This window comes from Haemaphysalis longicornis, unplaced genomic scaffold (assembly GCF_048455015.1).
Source record: "Haemaphysalis longicornis isolate Haplotype H1 unplaced genomic scaffold, Haemaphysalis longicornis Haplotype H1 scaffold_4, whole genome shotgun sequence".
NCBI lineage: Eukaryota > Metazoa > Arthropoda > Arachnida > Ixodida > Ixodidae > Haemaphysalis > Haemaphysalis longicornis.
The window spans coordinates 196559840-196580026 of record NW_027526361.1 but is presented as its reverse complement, the minus strand read 5'-3'; the positions used below and the strand labels follow the sequence as shown (position 1 = coordinate 196580026).

Below are 20187 nucleotides of genomic sequence, written 5' to 3'. Positions count from 1 at the left end.
ATGTGCATTTGCAGGCAACCCACCTTGTGAAGATGCCTTAGTTGACAGTGGCAGTCCATTAAGTGAGTGAGGCTACAAGATTTTAAACTGTTGTTGGTTTACTATGGCTGGGTTCTTACAGTTTTTTTTGGTATTGCAGCTGACTACACTGCAGCTCCAACGTTCGGTGGTGCAGCAGACTTCTCCACTGAAATAGGTTGGTGTTTACTTCAACCTCACATTTAATTTCTAGTTGTGTTGCGCATCTATGCAAACTTTCACATCTTATCCTTTAGGCCCCGATGAGCATACAGCTGCCACAGCACTACTGGTGCCCAACATGCCACCTCCAGACGCATCAAAGGAATGCAGTGCTGCGTGCACAGAACTTGTAGCAAAGCTCTTGAAAGAGATCATGTTGTTAAAAAAGAAGGTGGTGAAACTGGAGGCCGAGTGCAGGAAGCTTAAGTCCCAACTCTTGGCTGTCGACAGCTTAGACAACAGTGTTTTCAAATTCTACACTGGCTTGGCCAACAAAGGGCAGTTTGATGCACTGTATGGTCTTGTTAAAGATAACGCTGAACGCATGATGTACCCCTGGAACGACCAGCCTGCAAAAGAAGCTGTCAGGGATCGAGAGCTGTCCAAGCGAGAGGAACTGTTTCTTGTGCTTTTCCGCTTAAGGACAGGCTCTTCGACGAAGGAAACAGCAAGAAACTTTGGGGTGTCTGAGGCCACAGTCAGCCGCACATTTTGTGCGTGGATTAACCTCCTAGACAAACAGCTCTCGGCAATGACCACTGTTCCGACACTGGAGCAGGTGAAGGAAAACCTTCCAGAATCATTCAAATTCTTTCCTAACACCAGAATAGTTCTTGATTGCACAGAGGTAAGGATTCAGAAGTCCACAAAGTTGACAGCACAACGGCAAACGTATTCACCGTACAAACATTACAATACGTTTAAAGCTTTGGTTGGCGTGACACCCGATGGCTACGTGTCGTTTGTGCCAGATCTCTGGGGAGGCCACACCAGTGACACCGAGGTGGTTCAAAAAAGTGGAATCCTAGAGATCCTTCAGCCAGGAGATGGCGTAATGGTTGATAAAGGTTTTCGCTTGGAGAATCTTGTACCCCCTGGGGTGACTGTCCACATTCCACCCTTCAAAAAAGCGCCCCAGTTCTCGCGAGAACAGGTGGGAGCAACGCGAAAGCTTGCTAGTGCAAGGATTCATGTTGAAAGGGTGATCAGGCGCATTAAGGAGTACCATTTTTTTGACAAGGTGATACCCATTAACATGCTGGACATTTCCAGCAGCATATTTCGTACGTGTGCATTCCTTTGCAACTTTCAGCCACCGATAATGGAAGTGAGGGAAGATGAAGCATTGTAGAGAATGTGTACAAAGGGAGTGCGTAATTGATTGATGGTAGGGTGTAACATGCCGACGCAACGCAGGCGATGAGGCGCGACGTAGTGGCGGGTTCCGGATTAATTTTGACCACCTGGGAAGATCTTTAACGTGCGCCGAAACGCCCGAAAACACACGGGCGTTTTTGCTTTTTGCCTCCATCAGAAAAGCGGCTGCCGCAGCCGGGAATCAAACCCACGTCCTCGTGCTCAGCCGCACAACGCCTTAGCCACTGAGCCACCGCGGTGGGTAAAAAGAATGTGTATGGAATGTGTAATGTGCCTACTTTACGTAAAGGTCCAAGCGAAAGTTCCGAGGGGTGCAATATTCAATTTACTAAAAGAACCCAAAGATCAAACCACTCATTTATCCTTCCTGCACTTGAGCCGACAGTTCGCCCACCTAGTATGTTTTCTTGATATCACCGCAGTTTTGGTTGGAGGTGCAGCCACTGTTTCTAGTTTTACGCACCTGACCCAAAAGATTGCCTATCCCGTATTTTTCACTTGATATCTCTGAAATTTGGTTGGCCGTTCTTTCGCATCTTTACGATATGTGAGCAGTTGCACACTTTGTACAGCCCCGCGTTGTTGTTTTGCTCTAAGTATGTGTTCTAAGTGTGTAGTAAAGTTACTTTTTCCTGTTATAGTTGTTTTGTACATTTGTAGTTTGTACGTTGCCTTAGGGTGTCTCCCCTCCTCGGCATCCCCTTTTTTGTACAGCCCCGCTTTGTTGTTTTGCTCTACGTATGTGTTCTAAGTGTGTAGTAAAGTTACTTTTTCCTGTTATAGTTGTTTTGTACATTTGTAGTTTGTACGTTGCCTTAGGGTGTCTCCCCTCCTCCGCATCCCCTTTTTTGTACAGCCCCGCTTTGTTGTTTTGCTCTAAGTATGTGTTCTAAGTGTGTAGTAAAGTTACTTTTTCCTGTTATAGTTGTTTTGTACATTTGTAGTTTGTACGTTGCCTTAGGGTGTCTCCCCTCCTCGGCATCCCCTTTTTTGTACAGCCCCGCTTTGTTGTTTTGCTCTACGTATGTGTTCTAAGTGTGTAGTAAAGTAACTTTTTCCTGTTATAGTTGTTTTGTACATTTGTAGTTTGTACGTTGCCTTAGGGTGTCTCCCCTCCTCGGCATCCCCTTTTTTGTACAGCCCCGCTTTGTTGTTTTGCTCTAAGTATGTGTTCTAAGTGTGTAGTAAAGTTACTTTTTCCTGTTATAGTTGTTTTGTACATTTGTAGTTTGTACGTTGCCTTAGGGTGTCTCCCCTCCTCCGCATCCCCTTTTTTGTACAGCCCCGCTTTGTTGTTTTGCTCTAAGTATGTGTTCTAAGTGTGTAGTAAAGTTACTTTTTCCTGTTATAGTTGTTTTGTACATTTGTAGTTTGTACGTTGCCTTAGGGTGTCTCCCCTCCTCGGCATCCCCTTTTTTGTACAGCCCCGATTTGTTGTTTTGCTCTAAGTATGTGTTCTAAGTGTGTAGTAAAGTTACTTTTTCCTGTTATAGTTGTTTTGTACATTTGTAGTTTGTACGTTGCCTTAGGGTGTCTCCCCTCCTCCGCATCCCCTTTTTTGTACAGCCCCGCTTTGTTGTTTTGCTCTAAGTATGTGTTCTAAGTGTGTAGTAAAGTTACTTTTTCCTGTTATAGTTGTTTTGTACATTTGTAGTTTGTACGTTGCCTTAGGGTGTCTCCCCTCCTCGGCATCCCCTTTTTTGTACAGCCCCTGTTGTGACGATTCATTCGCAGAACGCGAAGACGAAAGAAACCCCGCAGAAGCGGGAGAATGGACGAAGCAAAGCGCGCGCCGCCGCCGCCGGGGGCTGTCAACTGGGACCACCGGCGGGGTCCGCGCGCGCGCCACATATGGTTCTTGTTTAACCAGGGAACGTGGCCCTCTCTCCCTCGAAAGAAGGGACCGCGGCGGCGGGGAGCGGGGGGCCAGTTGGTTCGTTGAAAGCATGCAAGACAGAACGCTGTAACCTTCTGTACTTCTGTATAAAGAAATCCTGTTGTTTTCCTTTGCACTCGAACGAGTAGTGGTGTTTATTGAACGACAGCGACCGAAAGGATCTACAGATATTCGCTACTACAGCCCCGCTTTGTTGTTTTGCTCTAAGTATGTGTTCTAAGTGTGTAGTAAAGTTACTTTTTCCTGTTATAGTTGTTTTGTACATTTGTAGTTTGTACGTTGCCTTAGGGTGTCTCCCCTCCTCCGCATCCCCTTTTTTGTACAGCCCCGCTTTGTTGTTTTGCTCTAAGTATGTGTTCTAAGTGTGTAGTAAAGTTACTTTTTCCTGTTATAGTTGTTTTGTACATTTGTAGTTTGTACGTTGCCTTAGGGTGTCTCCCCTCCTCCGCATCCCCTTTTTTGTACAGCCCCGCTTTGTTGTTTTGCTCTAAGTATGTGTTCTAAGTGTGTAGTAAAGTTACTTTTTCCTGTTATAGTTGTTTTGTACATTTGTAGTTTGTACGTTGCCTTAGGGTGTCTCCCCTCCTCGGCATCCCCTTTTTTGTACAGCCCCGCTTTGTTGTTTTGCTCTAAGTATGTGTTCTAAGTGTGTAGTAAAGTTACTTTTTCCTGTTATAGTTGTTTTGTACATTTGTAGTTTGTACGTTGCCTTAGGGTGTCTCCCCTCCTCCGCATCCCCTTTTTTGTACAGCCCCGCTTTGTTGTTTTGCTCTAAGTATGTGTTCTAAGTGTGTAGTAAAGTTACTTTTTCCTGTTATAGTTGTTTTGTACATTTGTAGTTTGTACGTTGCCTTAGGGTGTCTCCCCTCCTCGGCATCCCCTTTTTTGTACAGCCCCGCTTTGTTGTTTTGCTCTAAGTATGTGTTCTAAGTGTGTAGTAAAGTTACTTTTTCCTGTTATAGTTGTTTTGTACATTTGTAGTTTGTACGTTACCTTAGGGTGTCTCCCCTCCTCGGCATCCCCTTTTTTGTACAGCCCCGCTTTGTTGTTTTGCTCTAAGTATGTGTTCTAAGTGTGTAGTAAAGTTACTTTTTCCTGTTATAGTTGTTTTGTACATTTGTAGTTTGTACGTTGCCTTAGGGTGTCTCCCCTCCTCGGCATCCCCTTTTTTGTACAGCCCCGCTTTGTTGTTTTGCTCTAAGTATGTGTTCTAAGTGTGTAGTAAAGTTACTTTTTCCTGTTATAGTTGTTTTGTACATTTGTAGTTTGTACGTTGCCTTAGGGTGTCTCCCCTCCTCCGCATCCCCTGTTTTGTACAGCCCCGCTTTGTTGTTTTGCTCTAAGTATGTGTTCTAAGTGTGTAGTAAAGTTACTTTTTCCTGTTATAGTTGTTTTGTACATTTGTAGTTTGTACGTTGCCTTAGGGTGTCTCACCTCCTCCGCATCCCCTTTTTATGTTGCTGTGCATACGCATCTTGTGTGCGGGAGTTTCATTTGCTATTCTTGTACATAGCTTGTTATGCATGAAACAGCTAGGGGGTGTTTTCGCCTTACTTGGCGGAACAGCAATCCATTGTGGAGGGTGTGTCCTTTCAAAATGCATTTTGTTAGATTTGTTTACTGACTTCATTGTCTATGGTGTTCCTAGTTATGCTTTGGTGTCTATCCCGCTCACTCACATTTTTTTAACTGTTCCCTATCTTGGGTTATTATTTTTGTTTGTTTAGTTTGGTTCACTGACTGTCTTAGCTGTTCTCAGTTATGTGTCCAAGCAGAGCTTATACTGTCTTGTGTTTCCCCCTTTCTGTTTGAATTTGTTGGTGTGTACATGCACTTTTTGTCGTCATGTGTGGCTCGTCAATGGGAGTAAACCAATAGTGGAAGTAAGAAAAGATGAAGCATTGTTGAGGATGTGTTCAAAATTTATTGTGCAACCTTTTTTTTTTGCACAGTCAGTTTCTTTTGAAATAAATGCTAGTCCAGGAGAAATTGCATCAGTCTACTCTGTTCAGCTTTTTCCTTTGCAGCAAGGTACAGTGATGATGCTCAAAGGCAGCCAACTTCACACAAAGACACAACTAAAAAGAACTGGAGGACTCTGAAGCTTAACCTTCAAGAGTCGTTCACACAAGGGTTCTTCCCTCACAGTCAGTGCCGCCAGGTTTCCTTCGCCATGTCCCTTAAAGGAGCCACGAAGACAAAATACAAGTTTGTTTTATTCGAAATATTTCGTGTTTTACAGCATCCCCAGTGCTTGCGCAGCAGCGAATGATGCTGTATTCACTAGAAATTATTCAATTTAGGTTAAAATATTGATTCTCCCACCAAATCGTGTGTTTTGGTGACACAAACAAACTTCCACTGTGCCATGCGGCTCTGCAGCCTTGCTGCCGTCAAACCTCCCAGATGGTGCTAGCCAACGCCGCCTGTATTAACATTGCCTGACGTGTCTCGCGCTTTTCAATGGGAAGGGTAGGGACGCTTAGTTCAGGCACTGATCCGCTATGTGGCGCGTGCCGGCGGACATCTCGCCTTACGTCAATGCTCGCGAGTCGCGAACGCTGCACCCACTTCTACGACGTGTGTCTGTCAGCTTGCCTGTTGGGCTTCAAGGGCCGTTTCGCTTACATCTTAGCCGTGACGAGGCGCTAGTTCTGTGGCGCACTGGGGATCTCGTTCAACGTGGCGCTCGCTTCATACTTGCTGCATTTTTCCAAAGATAAAGACGGAGGCGGACTGAAATAGTCTAAGAACACACTGATTGTCGGGTAGACATATTGCTAACAGAAAAACGATATTTTCGGACGGGGCAGCCATTATTTTACTGATATTTTTCTTTCTGGAGTATTTAGAGAAGAAAAACTTGCGTGCACGTTTTTTGTTCAGGCGCTCACTTCTACGATTACTTTCCAATAATATCACGTGCTTGTAAACTTAAGAAAATTATAGGAAACAAAAGGATAAGCAGCTGCGATCCCACCACGCTGTCCTGGCGCTTAGAAGTGCGTACCGATGCGGAGTGCGAACAGGGGGGTCAAAACACTACCTAAGTGCGGAGGGGATAGAGGGGGGATGTCCCACTCAGAAAATTTCAGGGCCTGTGATCAGAGTAGATAAGCGCGCAAAGCCGGCATCAGCCTGCGGCAGCGCAAGGGATTTTGCTTCGTGACAAAGGAAGTTTTATCAGTGACACACCAAGCCAGACAGGCATGGTGAAAAACAATAAGGCGTAGGAGCGCCGCCTCGGGAACACTAAACAAACTTTCCACTATTTTGCATAGTTTCCGAGAAGCGGCGCTGGCTGGCGGACACGAAAGCACGCTGGAAGGCTACGGAGCGGGGAAGGGTAGGAGAGAGCAAGAGGAGAGTGGCTGTTTGGCCATTTTTCGCTCACGCGTTAGGCACTGTTTATACAGGCAACGTTGTGCTAGCAAATGCAGCGTTGTGCCGTTGCTTTGCTTTTGACAGTATTTACACCTGGCTTGTACAGTCGGCCCAGGAACATGACTGGGCCGACTGTAGTGCGGCTTCTAGTTCTGTTTCGTTGTATTACTTGGACGCTAACACACTAATAACTGTTCTTCGTGCTGGCCTCTATTATGTCACTAGCATGCAATTTGAGGTTTCCAATATTTCATTCACTTTCCAGTTTAAACCACATCTTTTGTGGCTGGAATGGCGCTAAGTGAGCTGCTGCCTTTTATTCAAGTCAAACAAAAGTTGTGTTTTTGTCTCGGTGGCCCCTTTAATATGATACGGCTGAATACTGCACATGACGCAATGCACTGCTTTAGCCGAACAAGAGATGGGATGACTGCAGATAATAAAACGACCGTATGCAACAATCACAAAAGACAGAGCAAGAATACTTCAAGCAAAAATATACCAAACACACTCTAAATAACAACCAACACACTTCCACACAACAGCACTACATGGTGGGTGACACAAGCTGATAAGGTGGTCTACTTAAATAGGACAAACACGTATATTGCTGAGCTAGCTAAATAAACTCACTTTTCAGGGCTGGGTACAGGTACTCCGAAAAAAGGTACCTCATTGAGTTTACGTAGTCATTGAAACTCTCTGCATCAAACTCCATTGTTACAGTTACAGTCTCTTCCTTGCTTCTATACACAAAAAAGTCACACTTCGAGATGTGTAGTATGCCCATTATGACGTTCATCTGCGTCTCGTAAACGGGTTTGGGCAGCCTCATGTCAGCATCTCTGAAAGAGTTTTTCGTTTGCTGCGGGCACTTCACCTCAAGCAAGCGCACTGTCTGCTTACAACACTCGCAAGAAAATTTTACAACACCATCAGGTGATGCCCCTAGAATGGGAAGCTCTTTGCAGATTGTGAGGCCCCAATCTTCAATGGCAGCACTGTGGCCCTTCTGCAACATCAAGACATAAGCTTTCTTGGCTTCTGATTCCTTTTGCATGCCTTCTTTCATGGCAGCGCTTTTAAAAGTTGAAGCATGTAAGACTAGGTTCACGACACCCCGCAAATTGTGGGGTCGTGGTTCCTTGTCTAAATTTTTTGTTCGAGTCAGACAGGCACGGGCTATACTAGCAGTCACCATGCCTTGCCTGTATCTCATCCACAATGGAGAGTTCGACTGCAGTCTCGTCAGCCTCTCGATCTCGGAAATGTCGGCTTCCGTGTAGGTGTCCTGCAAACAGACCAGGAACTCCTCTCCAGTTAAATGGCCGTGGGACTTCACCAGATCCACCAAGGCCAAGGCAGGAACATTGAAGCTCTCCGGAGCTAAAAATAAAAAGTGTATACTCAGGTCAACACAAGCTCAGAAAGGCTACATGGATGGTGTCTGTACTGCAGGACACATTACACATACGAAAACAAAACCTTAAAATGCGAAGAACATATTTGCTTTGTGTCACTAGTTTTTTTTTTGCATCACCAGTTTTCTCCGAAGTCGTTTTCAGTTCCCATTGTAAACGCACTTCTGCCATAACAAACTGCATGAACACAGCAGATATGGGTGAGACTATTTGAAATTACTGGCATGGCTGCACGGGTAATGGCTGTCAACTTTTTTAGTGCAAAGCTAATTTTGAGCATACAGTTAGATACCTATATAATGTTGCATGTGGGACTGTGATCCCTTCGTTATACACATCATTTCGTTACATGCGTTGCGCACTTCACTGGTTTCCTATAGAGCAGATGAGCATATTGTAATAGATGAGCATCAGATTTAAACTCTAATATTCGAAAAAAATGTCAGTGATCTTCTGCACAGTAGTATGACGTACTGGATGCACAACCACCGCCGACCTGATACTGTCGAGGATCAAAGCGTGTTGAGGCAACATGTCAAGCAGTGACGAACGTTTGTCGCGCATCGAATGCCACTACCACCCTGCAGGTAGTCATAACACTTAGCTACTCTGCAAGCCTTCATCAGTGCTGGCCTCATCATTTGTGGAATTTCTTTTTTTTATATGATGGCCTCCACGATGCCAGTTGTCACATCAATGGAAGACCTGGTCGCCCATCACGACGTAATCGTGGGTCATCACAAGTGATGCTGCCTCACAACACGCACTGTACATGATTATCGATTCCTGCAGCTCCGCTACCGAACTCGATGACTCACGTCTGTCGGCCCACCTATCAGCTGTCATCAGCTTCACAAGCCAGCACTGTGCCACTGGGACGCACGCGGCCACGCAGCGCCGAGCTGATGTGGAGCAGCCTGGTAGCTCAGTATTGATTCGCTGCTGTGTGTTACGTGTGCGACTAGGCGTGTTCATTACAAAACAACAATTCAGAGATGGGGAATGCATGCAGTTCTTTGTTCAACAGGCAAATTCACTGTAGTGGTCTTTGCTCTAGTGGGGTTCACAATACATAGGAAACGTAGAAATGTGTCCAGGCCATTAGGCATGCTTCGTTGTACAGGCTGTTTCTAGTAGAAGCATTCATTGTAGCGGTGTTTGACTGCATTACATTACGTCACGTAAAATCTTACCTGGTGCGCTTGGTGCTTGCACTTGGGGCTGGACCTCATCAGCTGCACTTGATGTATCTGCCGCCTGCAAAATGGCAAGGTAAAGAATCCAAGTCATAACTGCAGAATCAGGCTACTGAGATGGCTGGTGTGAGCGAATATCACATTGCTTTAAAGAGGCCATGAATACAAAATGCAAGTTTTGTGGTCCATTTGAGAATTGCCTCAATATAACACTAACACCATTTTAACGCAATCTTCACTCACTCACCACGGTGGCTCAGTGGCTAAGGCATCATGTTGCATGCTGCCGATCCCAAAATCGCAGGTTAGATGCCCGGCGCGGCAGCCGGTTTTTTTATTAAGGCGAAAAGTGAGAAAAAATGTGAAATATTGTGCGCCGATGAACGGAAATGCTCTGTACTTTTCGGGATCGCACTATCGTGAACAATTATTTTCCGCATACTTCGCATTCCTTGACGACAAAGTAGCTCCGTTGAGTTGTTTTGAAACTGGCTTTGCGAGCAACAAGAACATCCACGCCGCCGCGGGCACGGCGTCAGCATAAAAACAATAAATGAGTAGCCCAAGGAAACAATGCGGCTTTTGGGGTTTGCAACAAGCTCAGCCCAGGAAGCTGGAGAACTAGGTGAGGGAGATATTTGTGCACTATGTAAAATCTGTTGTACGGACGTTTTCCTTTCATAAAACTTCTGCCCACGTCCTGTATCGTTAGGGCAAACTTCAATTTCGGCATTAAAGTGGGTCGCAGGAACATGCTGCGGTTGATGTGACAAAAAATGTTGAGCTCTAAAACGTTTGGTTCTTGCTTCACACCTGACAGCTAAGCACAAAAAATATGGAGGCAAAAATTTCCGCATCTCCACGAAGTGAATCATGATGCGGGGGCGAAGCCCTGGGGATCGTTCTTGCCATAAATCACCCGTTGCATTGCCCACTCGCGCATGTAAATGCGGGACAACGCGTGTGTATAGTATATACAATTCTAATCCAATCCAATCCGATACAACTCAATTCAATCCAATCCAATTCAATCCATTTTAATCCAATCCAATCTAAACCCAATCCAATCCGAATCCAATCCGAATCCAATCCAATGCAATGCTCTTCGCGCATGCGCAACACTGTGTACACGGAAGCCAAGCACCGGACAAAGCGACGTCCTAAGGTGCTTCGCCCTAAAACTGGTTTGCCATACGGTAATTACAAAAAAACTGTACCCAAGCGCACTGTGGAGTGCACAAGGTGCCGATGGTAGGTCAAAGTGTCATGCTGAGGATTTACCCCTCATATAAGGATTTCCGCTGAGGATCTCCGCCGAAAATAAAATTATTCATCGGCGCAATAATAAAATGACGATGTGTTTTGTTGTTTATAAGTTCTTATGTGATCGGCATAGAACTTACTCTATCAGGGGATGCTATGTCAAAACGTTTGGAATTGGACTAAAGATAGATCAGCTGCAGTGCCTATCTTGACCAACCTTTTACTGGTTATACAGGCACAACTGAACACACGAACTAAATTGGAGTAGATTCTCATTGCAATGATTTTGTTTAGGCTGTGTTTAAAGTGAGTGTAAGGAAGGTGCACTCGGCACACTTCACTTCAATTATCATGTTACGACAAGTCATTTCTTTCTGTATATCGCATTACGCGGCATTCCAAGGTACTTCCCAATAGTACTTGTATCGTGACTCTACCATAGATATTGCCGCGAACCATACATTGGGTTTGCTTATTTGTGTTTTGCTTTTACCGCCCGGCTGCGCCGGTCTGCGTTATCTCTGCGCCAAGGGAAGCGCGTGTTCCATTCTTTCTTTCTGTGCCGCATGCGTTATCTGTTGTGATGGGGAGAGCGTTCCGATCTAACGTGAACGGCCCAGAATGATCTTCCTGGATCTACTATGTTCTCGATGCGAATCGACGTTTCGAGAACCACGCGCGCCGAAAGATAAAAGGCCTGCAGTGCGGACGCCGGGGCATTCGATTCGACGACACTCGCCTGTGCAAGTCACTTTGTTGACCGCTGCTTCGCCGCCTCTGTATTCTTTTGAGTTGTTAGGGGAGCACAAGTTCGCTCCAATAAACGTGTTTCTCATTCAACACAACTGCATCGTCCTTGTCTTCGTGACATCTGGTGGAGGTGCTGGGTACGCACCCTTCATGCCCACTACAACCTCGAAAAGCCGCCAAGCCAGTCCAACAAGAGCCAGCTCCCGCCTGCAAAATTTACCGCCCGAGTTCGGTTTGATGCCAGAAGGCCCCAAGAAAAGGAACGCTGCAACCAACACCATGGTGCAAGAAACAACGTCGCCAATCGTCCTGCAGCAGCCCCGGGAACCGCCATCGTTCCGAGGAGCCCCCGCAGAAGACCCAGAAGAATGGTTGGAGAAACTGGAGCGCGTCCGGAAATTCAACAGGTGGGACGACGCAGAAACGTTCCGGCACGTTTTCTTTTACTTGGAAGATTCGGCTCGCACTTGGTTCGAGAACCACGAGAGCTCCTTGACAAACTGGGCTCAGTTCAAAAGCGAGTTTACTAAGACCTTCACTACCGTCGTGCGGAAAGAAAGAGCCGCCCTTTTGTTGGAAACACGCACGCAACACCCCAACGAAGGTGTCGTGATCTTCGTTGAGGAGATGAAGCAGCTATTTCGCCGCGCGGACCCCGAAATGACGGAAGAAAAGAAGTTGCGCTTCTTAATGCGCGGAGTGAAGGAGGAACTGTTTGCTGGACTTGTCCGAAATCCGCCCAAAACCGTCGCCGAATTCGTGACCGAAGCTAGCACCATTGAGAAAGCCCTCGAAATGCGTGCTAAGCAGTATGACCGCAACTTTGTTGGCGCGGCCAATGCGAACGACTTTGGCAGCACGCGGATCCCGGCCGACAGCCTACGCGAGACTATCCGCGCAATAGTGAGAGAGGAGCTGCGGAAACTTCTCCCAACGCCGCCGAAGCCCCAAGTCGCTTCCCTCACCGACGTGATTAGAGAAGAAGTGCAACAAGCGTTGGGAACTTCTACGCCATCCGAGGTACCCCGAGAGCCACAAGCTATGACATACTCCGCGGCTGTTCGTCGACCCCGCCCTGCTCCAACACGCCGTCTAGAGGCCCCGCCGTACCGCCGCCCACTGTCACCCGCCCGACACCCGGTAGCCCGAAACCAGACGCCGAGGAAGACGGACGTATGGCGAACTCCCGATAACCGTCCTCTGTGCTACCACTGCGGAGAGGCCGACCACATTTACCGTCGCTGCCCATACAAGAGACTCGGACTGCGTGGTTTCTCCGTCGACGCACCTCGCCCTCTCCCTGGCCAACGACCACGTGAGATCGACGAGTATCTATCTGAAACCAGCCGTGGCCAAGCGCGTTTCAACCGTTCGCCGTCGCCCTACCCCTACCAATCGCCGAACCGCCGTAGCAACGCTGACTTCGCCCGTGGAAGGTCCCCCAGCCCACGCGGGGGAAACTAAAGGCGGCAACTTCTGGAGGTGAAGTTGCTCTACGGCGAAAAAATAGAAACCCTCCAACGACGCAAGGACGCGCTGAAGACAGTGATTCACGACATGCCCTCATCCCGACGACCCGACCTAACCCTGACGAGACTCCCGAACACGACGACAGCTACACGGCGCGACGCGTACCCGACCTGACCGAGACGTCCGTTGAGAAGACGACGACAACGACGATGCACAGTGCCCGACCATCAACACGTACAAGCAGAGATACGACGCCCCGACGAACCCGGAACTCGAGGACGACTGCATCTGACGTCAAGGTGTCCATCGACGGCTTTGACGTAGTCGCCCTCGTAGACACGGGAGCTGACTATTCGGTAATGAGCGGACCATTTGCGTCTAAACTGAAGAAAGTTATGACCAGATGGGACGGTCCGCACATACGCACAGCAGGAGGCCACCTCGTGACGCCAAGTGGAACGTGCACATCGCGCGTCACCATAGACGGCACAACGTACCCTGCGGCGTTCGTCGTTCTGCCTAACTGCTCCCGCGACGTGATTCTCGGAATGGACTTTTTGACGGACAACGGCGCAATAATTGATCTGCAGACCAAGTCGATAACATTTTTCTCCAATCACTCCACGACGCCGCAGCCGAACCCCGATCACCGTGCTGCTGTCAGGATCGCCGACGATCACATCACCCTGCCACCACGCGCAAGCTTGATGATCGCCGTCTACTGTGAGGATGCTGCTTCTGACATCGACGCTATCGTAGAGAGTGATCGAAGGTTGCTTCTCGACCGCGGTGTCTCCGTCGCAAGAGGCATTGCGCACTTTAAGCAACGCCAATCTCACGTTTTGGTCACTAATTTCACCGAAGAGTACCAGCATTTAAACAAGGGAGCTGCAATTGCGTTCCTCGAAGAAACGCAAGAAGCAAGTGATGTGATCGCAGTCGCCGACTTTGAACGCACACCCGTAGAAACATTCAAGCTCCCGCAGCCATTCGACGTGAATCCGGCGCTACCGCAAGAACAGCGGAAAAAATTATTGGCTTTGCTGCGTCGCTATAGCGAATGTTGTTCGTCGAGCGCAAAACTACGTCAGACCCCTCTAGCGAAGCACCGAATAATAACCGAAGATGGAGCCCGACCTACCCGACAGTCACCGTACCGCGTCTCTTCACACGAACGGGAAGCCATCCGGACTCAAGTCGACGACATGCTGAGCGATGACATTATACAGCCATCGAAAAGCCCCTGGGCTGCGCCCGTCGTACCCGTAAAGAAAAAAGACGGCACATTAAGGTTTTGCGTTGACTACCGGCGACTGAACAAAATCACGAAAAAGGACGTGTACCCCCTCCCCCGAATCGACGACGCCCTCGACCACCTCTGCCACGCGAAGTACTTCTCATCGATGGACCTGAAGACCGGCTACTGGCAAATAGAAGTGGACGAGAGAGACCGAGAGAAGACTGCATTTATAACCCCAGACGGCCTATACGAGTTCAAGGTGATGCCGTTTGGGCTGTGCACAGCGCCAGCGACGTTTCAAAGAGTCATGGACACTGTGCTAGCTGGCCTTAAGTGGCACACCTGCCTCGTATACCTCGACGACGTAGTGGTATTCGCCCGGACTTTCGACGAACACCTTGCAAGGTTGGAGTCTGTACTCGAGGCCATTCGTACGTCGGGGTTGACGCTGAAGCCTGAGAAGTGCCGTTTCGCATACGAGGAACTCAAGTTCTTGGGCCACGTCGTCAACGCCGCGGGAGTCCTACCTGACCCGGCAAAAACTTCAGCTATCGCGAACTTCCCTAGGCCGAAAGACAAGAAGGGCGTGCGAAGATTTCTCGGGCTGTGCGCATACTACCGGCGCTTCGTCGCAAACTTCGCACGCATTGCAGAGCCACTCACGCGCTTGACGAAAGACAGCACCCCTTTCAGCTGGGAAAACGACCAAGAAAAAGCATTCTCCGAGCTGCAAAAACGCCTGCAAAGCCCGCCCGTGCTCGCTCATTTCGACGAAAATGCCGAAACGGAAATGCACACGGACGCCAGTGATATAGGCTTGGGTGCCGTCCTTGTCCAAAAGCAAAGCGGCTGCGAAAGGGTAATCGCCTATGCCAGCCGTGGTCTGTCGAAGGAGGAGAAAAACTATTCTGCCTCTGAGAAAGAGTGCCTGGCTATTATATGGGCGATTTCAAAATTTCGCCCATACGTGTATGGAAGGCCATTCAAGGTTGTAACAGACCACCATGCGCTGTGTTGGCTCGCCAATTTGAAGGACCCCTCTGGCCGTCTTGGGCGGTGGAGCTTGCGCCTGCAGGAGTTCGACGTTACAGTCGTCTATAAATCCGGCAGGAAACACTCCGACGCCGACTGCCTGTCCCGCGCCCCCGTCGACCCACCACCAGAAGACTCTGATGAAGACAGCGCGTTCTTCGGGATCGTGACGGAGAGCGACCTAGCCGCCCAGCAGCGTGCCGACCCCGACTTACGCGTCATAATCGAGTACCTCGAGGGATGCAACGTTGCCGTTCCTAGGACCTTCAAACGCAGCTTACCAGCATTCAGCCTGAGAAACTCCGTCCTCGTGAAGAAGAATTTCAGCCCCGGAACAAGAGCGAATTACCTTCTCGTCATCCCCGCGGACCTTCGTGACGAAATTTTGGAAGCGTGCCATGACGACCCGTCTTCCGGACATCTCGGCACAGCCCGCACTATTGGAAAAATCAAGGCGAGGTACTACTGGCCCGGCCTTACCTCTGACGTCACCCACTACGTCCGGAGCTGCCGTGACTGCCAGCGACGAAAAACGCCGCCGACAAGACCCGCCGGACTTCTGCAACCGATCGCCGTCCCATCGAGACCATTTCAACAGATTGGAATAGACCTTTTAGGCCCGTTCCCTACGTCACGATCACAAAACAAGTGGATTGTCGTAGCGACAGACTACATGACGCGCTACGCAGAGACCGCCGCTCTTCCGAGGGGGACTGCACAAGAAGTGGCAAAGTTCTTTATAAGCCAAGTTGTGCTGCGACATGGAGCCCCGGAAGTCCTAATCACAGACCGCGGAACGGCATTTACTGCGGAGCTGATGCTAGGAGTATTGCGCTACAGCAACACGGATCACCGAAGAACGACGGCGTACCACCCCCAAACGAACGGACTAACAGAACGTCTGAACAAGACAATCGCAGATATGCTGTCAATGTACGTTGACGTTGAACATAAGACTTGGGACGAAGTGCTCCCGTATGTCACGTTTGCGTACAACACGGCTATCCAGGAGACGACGCAGCTGACGCCGTTCGAGCTTGTCTACGGTAGAAGGCCGACTACGATGCTCGACGCCATGCTTCCGCACGTAGAAGACGACGACCTCAACGCCGACGTCCACGGATATCTTCAACGTGCGGAGGAGGCCCGCCAGCTCGCTCGAGTTCGTGTAACGGACCAGCAGCTGGTGGATGCGAGCCGCTACAACCTCCGACGCCGAGACGCCGAGTACCAACCAGGGGATCGTGTGTGGGTTTGGACTCCCATTCGACGACGCGGACTCAGTGAGAAGCTCCTGCGACGCTATTTCGGACCCTACCAGATTCTACGACGTGTTGGCCAACTTACCTACGAAGTGATCCCTGATGGTGACTCCGGCACATCACGACAACGCAGGCGGCCTGAAGTCGTCCACCTGGTTCGCCTAAAACCTTTCTACGGACGATGACGAACTTTTATTTTCATTTGTTCGGACTGTCGCTTATATTAGCATCGGGTCGATGCACTCTTAGAGGGGGGGTAATGCCGCGAACCATACATTGGGTTTGCTTATTTGTGTTTTGCTTTTACCGCCCGGCTGCACCGGTCTGCGTTATCTCTGCGCCAAGGGAAGCGCGTGTTCCATTCTTTCTTTCTGTGCCGCATGCGTTATCTGTTGTGATGGGGAGAGCGTTCCGATCTAACGTGAACGGCCCAGAATGATCTTCCTGGATCTACTATGTTCTCGATGCGAATCGACGTTTCGAGAACCACGCGCGCCGAAAGATAAAAGGCCTGCAGTGCGGACGCCGGGGCATTCGATTCGACGACACTCGCCTGTGCAAGTCACTTTGTTGACCGCTGCTTCGCCGCCTCTGTATTCTTTTGAGTTGTTAGGGGAGCACAAGTTCGCTCCAATAAACGTGTTTCTCATTCAACACAACTGCATCGTCCTTGTCTTCGTGACAATATCCACTAAGCTTATATTTAAATTACCTGCACCTTTGTAGATGTAAGATTCGCTAAATCTTCATTGACATGTGGTTTGGCTAGCAACCATTTCCTTTTTAAGTATTACCACTTATGACCCGCGCTAAAAAGAATATTTTGGATCCACTAATGGCCCGCTGTAAGCCCTTTAGTGAGCAAATATTTCATTGGCCTTACCCTTTTCATTTCGCAGTGTTAATGTTTATGTAGGCGATTCTTGCTTTTTTTTTTTGCTAGGGTTTCCTTTCGGAAATAGCACAATTCCACAGTTAGCCCTTTGAAAGCCATTATCTGCACGTTGAATGCTTAGAGGAGAGCTTTATTGGACCCACGGCGTTTTAATGCGTTCTTCGTAGAACTGCGGTAAGCGCAGCACCGAACGAAAAAAAAAGCCGCCTCCTTACAACAGCTGCGTCTCCAGACACAAGTGATCTCGCAGGGGCTCGAAAAACGCTAATTCCTTTTCTTTTCTTTTTCCTAACGAGCAGCAGAATGGAAAGGCCCTTCAGGAAAAGAGGGCTTCCCCATAAAAAGAAGTCAGGATGTATGTCACAAGATAGGCGATTGGGCCGTGCAGACCCGTCCACAGGGGAACAGCACGACACGGTTAGGGAATGTGGAATAATAACATTTACGTGCAACTGGAAGGCATTAAATATTTTAAAATAAACTTTGACATTTGTGGTATTGCTTGCATGGTCACAAAAAATAGGCTGCAGAATATTTTATACACATTTATGGGAACTAACTTGTGTCGACGCCACCCAACTTTATTTCTGTCGTTATTTGATTGCGTTTCGTACGTACCGTGACTCGCAGTCTTTCCTTTCAAGGTTCCTCACATGGGCTGTCGTTTTATCTCCGGCACGCACTCTTACGCCCTCCAAACTCAGCCACACCCGTTCGGCTTGTTTAATCTTCAGACGCTTCCACAATACGCTTCCTGGAAAGAGTGATGACAATCGAATTACCATGGCATTCCAAACGACAGATACCTATGAACACGGTATCTCTTTGGCGTAGAACTTTTACTTTTTTAACAGGCCTTGCAGCAGCCTTAGAGCAGTGCCAAAAAAACCCGCTTGACGTTTAGATTACACTCTATGGATTACCTGAGCCAAATATTACACCCGTACGTGAAGCGGTAAGCTCGCAAATACCCGTGAAAGTTACCGAAAACAATCGTGCTTTCTTCAATTTTTCTCATTATGCAACATTTTAATTACGTCGTTACAGCGCTGGCTGTCTTATCGGCTGTTGCTTATCAAACGATTGAACTTGCACAAAACAACGCTTGTTGCTTCATCCTATCCACCCCGCATGGAGCACCTCGAGTACTCTTGGTGACAGTACTGGCGACACCGCGGATCCAGAGCCCCCAAACATAAGCTGGATCCAACCGTGGCGATGTGTTGTAAGGTGAAGGGCAGAAACTTGTAGGGTAGAAACTTGAAGGGTAGAAACTTGCTCATGTATTTTCGTGAGTACAATGGTCTTCTGGAGATCTGCCCGGCAGGATCCTGGGGAGAGCTATCCACAAATTACCAGCTTATTGCATTAGAATCATACCTTAAAGATGCCTTTCTACACAAACAGTACTGCATGACCGTATTTTTTGACATGGAAAAAGCCTATGATTCGGCATGGCTTTACGGTATTCTTGCAAACCTAAAATCATATGGTGTAACAGGTAATATGTTGAACAGTCTTGATAGTTACTCTTCCAAACGAACATTTCGTGTCAGAGTCGGTTCGGCACTGTCAAGAGTTCATATTCAAGAAAATGGCGTGCCTCAAGGCGGAGTTTTGAGCTGCACGCTGTTTTTTGTCAAGATAAATTCGCCTCGGAAAGCATTGCTCCCATCGATCTCCTGTTTAGTGTATGTGAATAATGTACAAATATCTTTGAAATCTTTTAACATAGCCATATGTGAACGGGAAGTCCAGCTTGGGGTAAAGAAACTTTCTCGCTGAACAGACGAAAATGGTTGTAAACTTAATTCCACGAAGAGTACCTGTGCCGTATTTGCAAGGCGACGCGGGGTAAGGCGCGATCCCGAAATAAATCTCAATAGTGACCCAAGTCCTGTTGAAAAGGCACACAACTTTTTAGGTGTGGTGATGGATGAAAAACTTACATTCATCTCTCACATCAAACAACTCAAGCAAAAATTTATAAAAACAATGAATATTTTCAAAGTCCTATCTCACCAATCATACGGTGCAGATAAAGAACTCCTGCTGCACCTCTATACCGCTTTGGTAGAATCTCGTTTGGATTACAGAAGTGTTGTCTACGGGTCGGCCACAAAAACAGCGCTAAAAATGCTCGACCCAGTGCTGCACCTGGGGCTTCGCCTCTGGTGTGGTGCTTTCCGTACAAGCACTCTCCAATGCCTGTATGTGGAATGTGACAAATGGTGCCTGGAGTACCAGCGAATTTAGGTTGATCTTTTATAAGCTTGTAAAATACCATCAAACGATAACCATCCATTTAAACCTGCTGTTACGAATACATCCACGTGACAGCTTTTTTTAATCGCCCATCCGTTTCTGTTCTCTTCTCACAAAGAGTGAGAGAGTAGGGGCTTTACTTAATGTCTCCTTTTTAAACACCTTGTAATCATCTTGCATTAATTTTATATCACCATGGCACTTTCGCACAGAGTCGTGTTACTTATCTTTAATCAATCTCGAAAAAAAATAGGGTCCCGAGAAATGGGATTCGGCAACACTTTCTGTCCCTGCCGGACAAGTACCAGTGTACATAATTTTACTGCGACGCCTCCAAAACTGCCCCCGCCGTGTCATGCGCTGCGCACGGACCCAATTTTGAAGTTTCTAAGACCAGGCATGTAACTTGTAGCATCTTCACAGCAGAAGCTTATGGAATCTTTCTTGCTGTGAATCACATTGTAAAATATCATATTCCACAATCTGTCATTTACACTGATTCCCTAAGCATTGTACGGGCATTATTATCCCAAAAGAAATCCAAAGATTACATCATCAATCTTGTTCTTAGAACAATTATGTGGGCATATGATGCACACCTTGAGCTGACCGTTTGTTGGGTTCGGGGTGACTCAGGGATCACGGGAAATGAGGCAGCAGACGAAATGGCCGCTGCTGCACTCACAAACACGGTGCACATAACCACAGTACGCT

At 47.9% G+C, this 20187-nt stretch overlaps 1 protein-coding gene across 1 annotated transcript; it reads left to right on the top strand.

The window, feature by feature from the left end:
* The first annotated feature begins 319 nt into the window (after positions 1-319).
* LOC144180176 (uncharacterized) lies at positions 320-1512 on the top strand. Its single transcript, XM_077708563.1, has one exon. It carries the CDS (start codon positions 320-322, stop codon positions 1370-1372), a length of 1053 nt encoding a protein of 350 aa, XP_077564689.1. The 3' UTR covers positions 1373-1512.
* Positions 1513-20187: the final 18675 nt, after the last annotated feature.

Excerpts from the sequence above, each read along its gene's own strand:
- LOC144180176 (XM_077708563.1), top strand. The coding sequence starts at position 320 with ATGCCACCTCCAGACGCATCAAAGGAATGCAGTGCTGCGTGCACAGAA.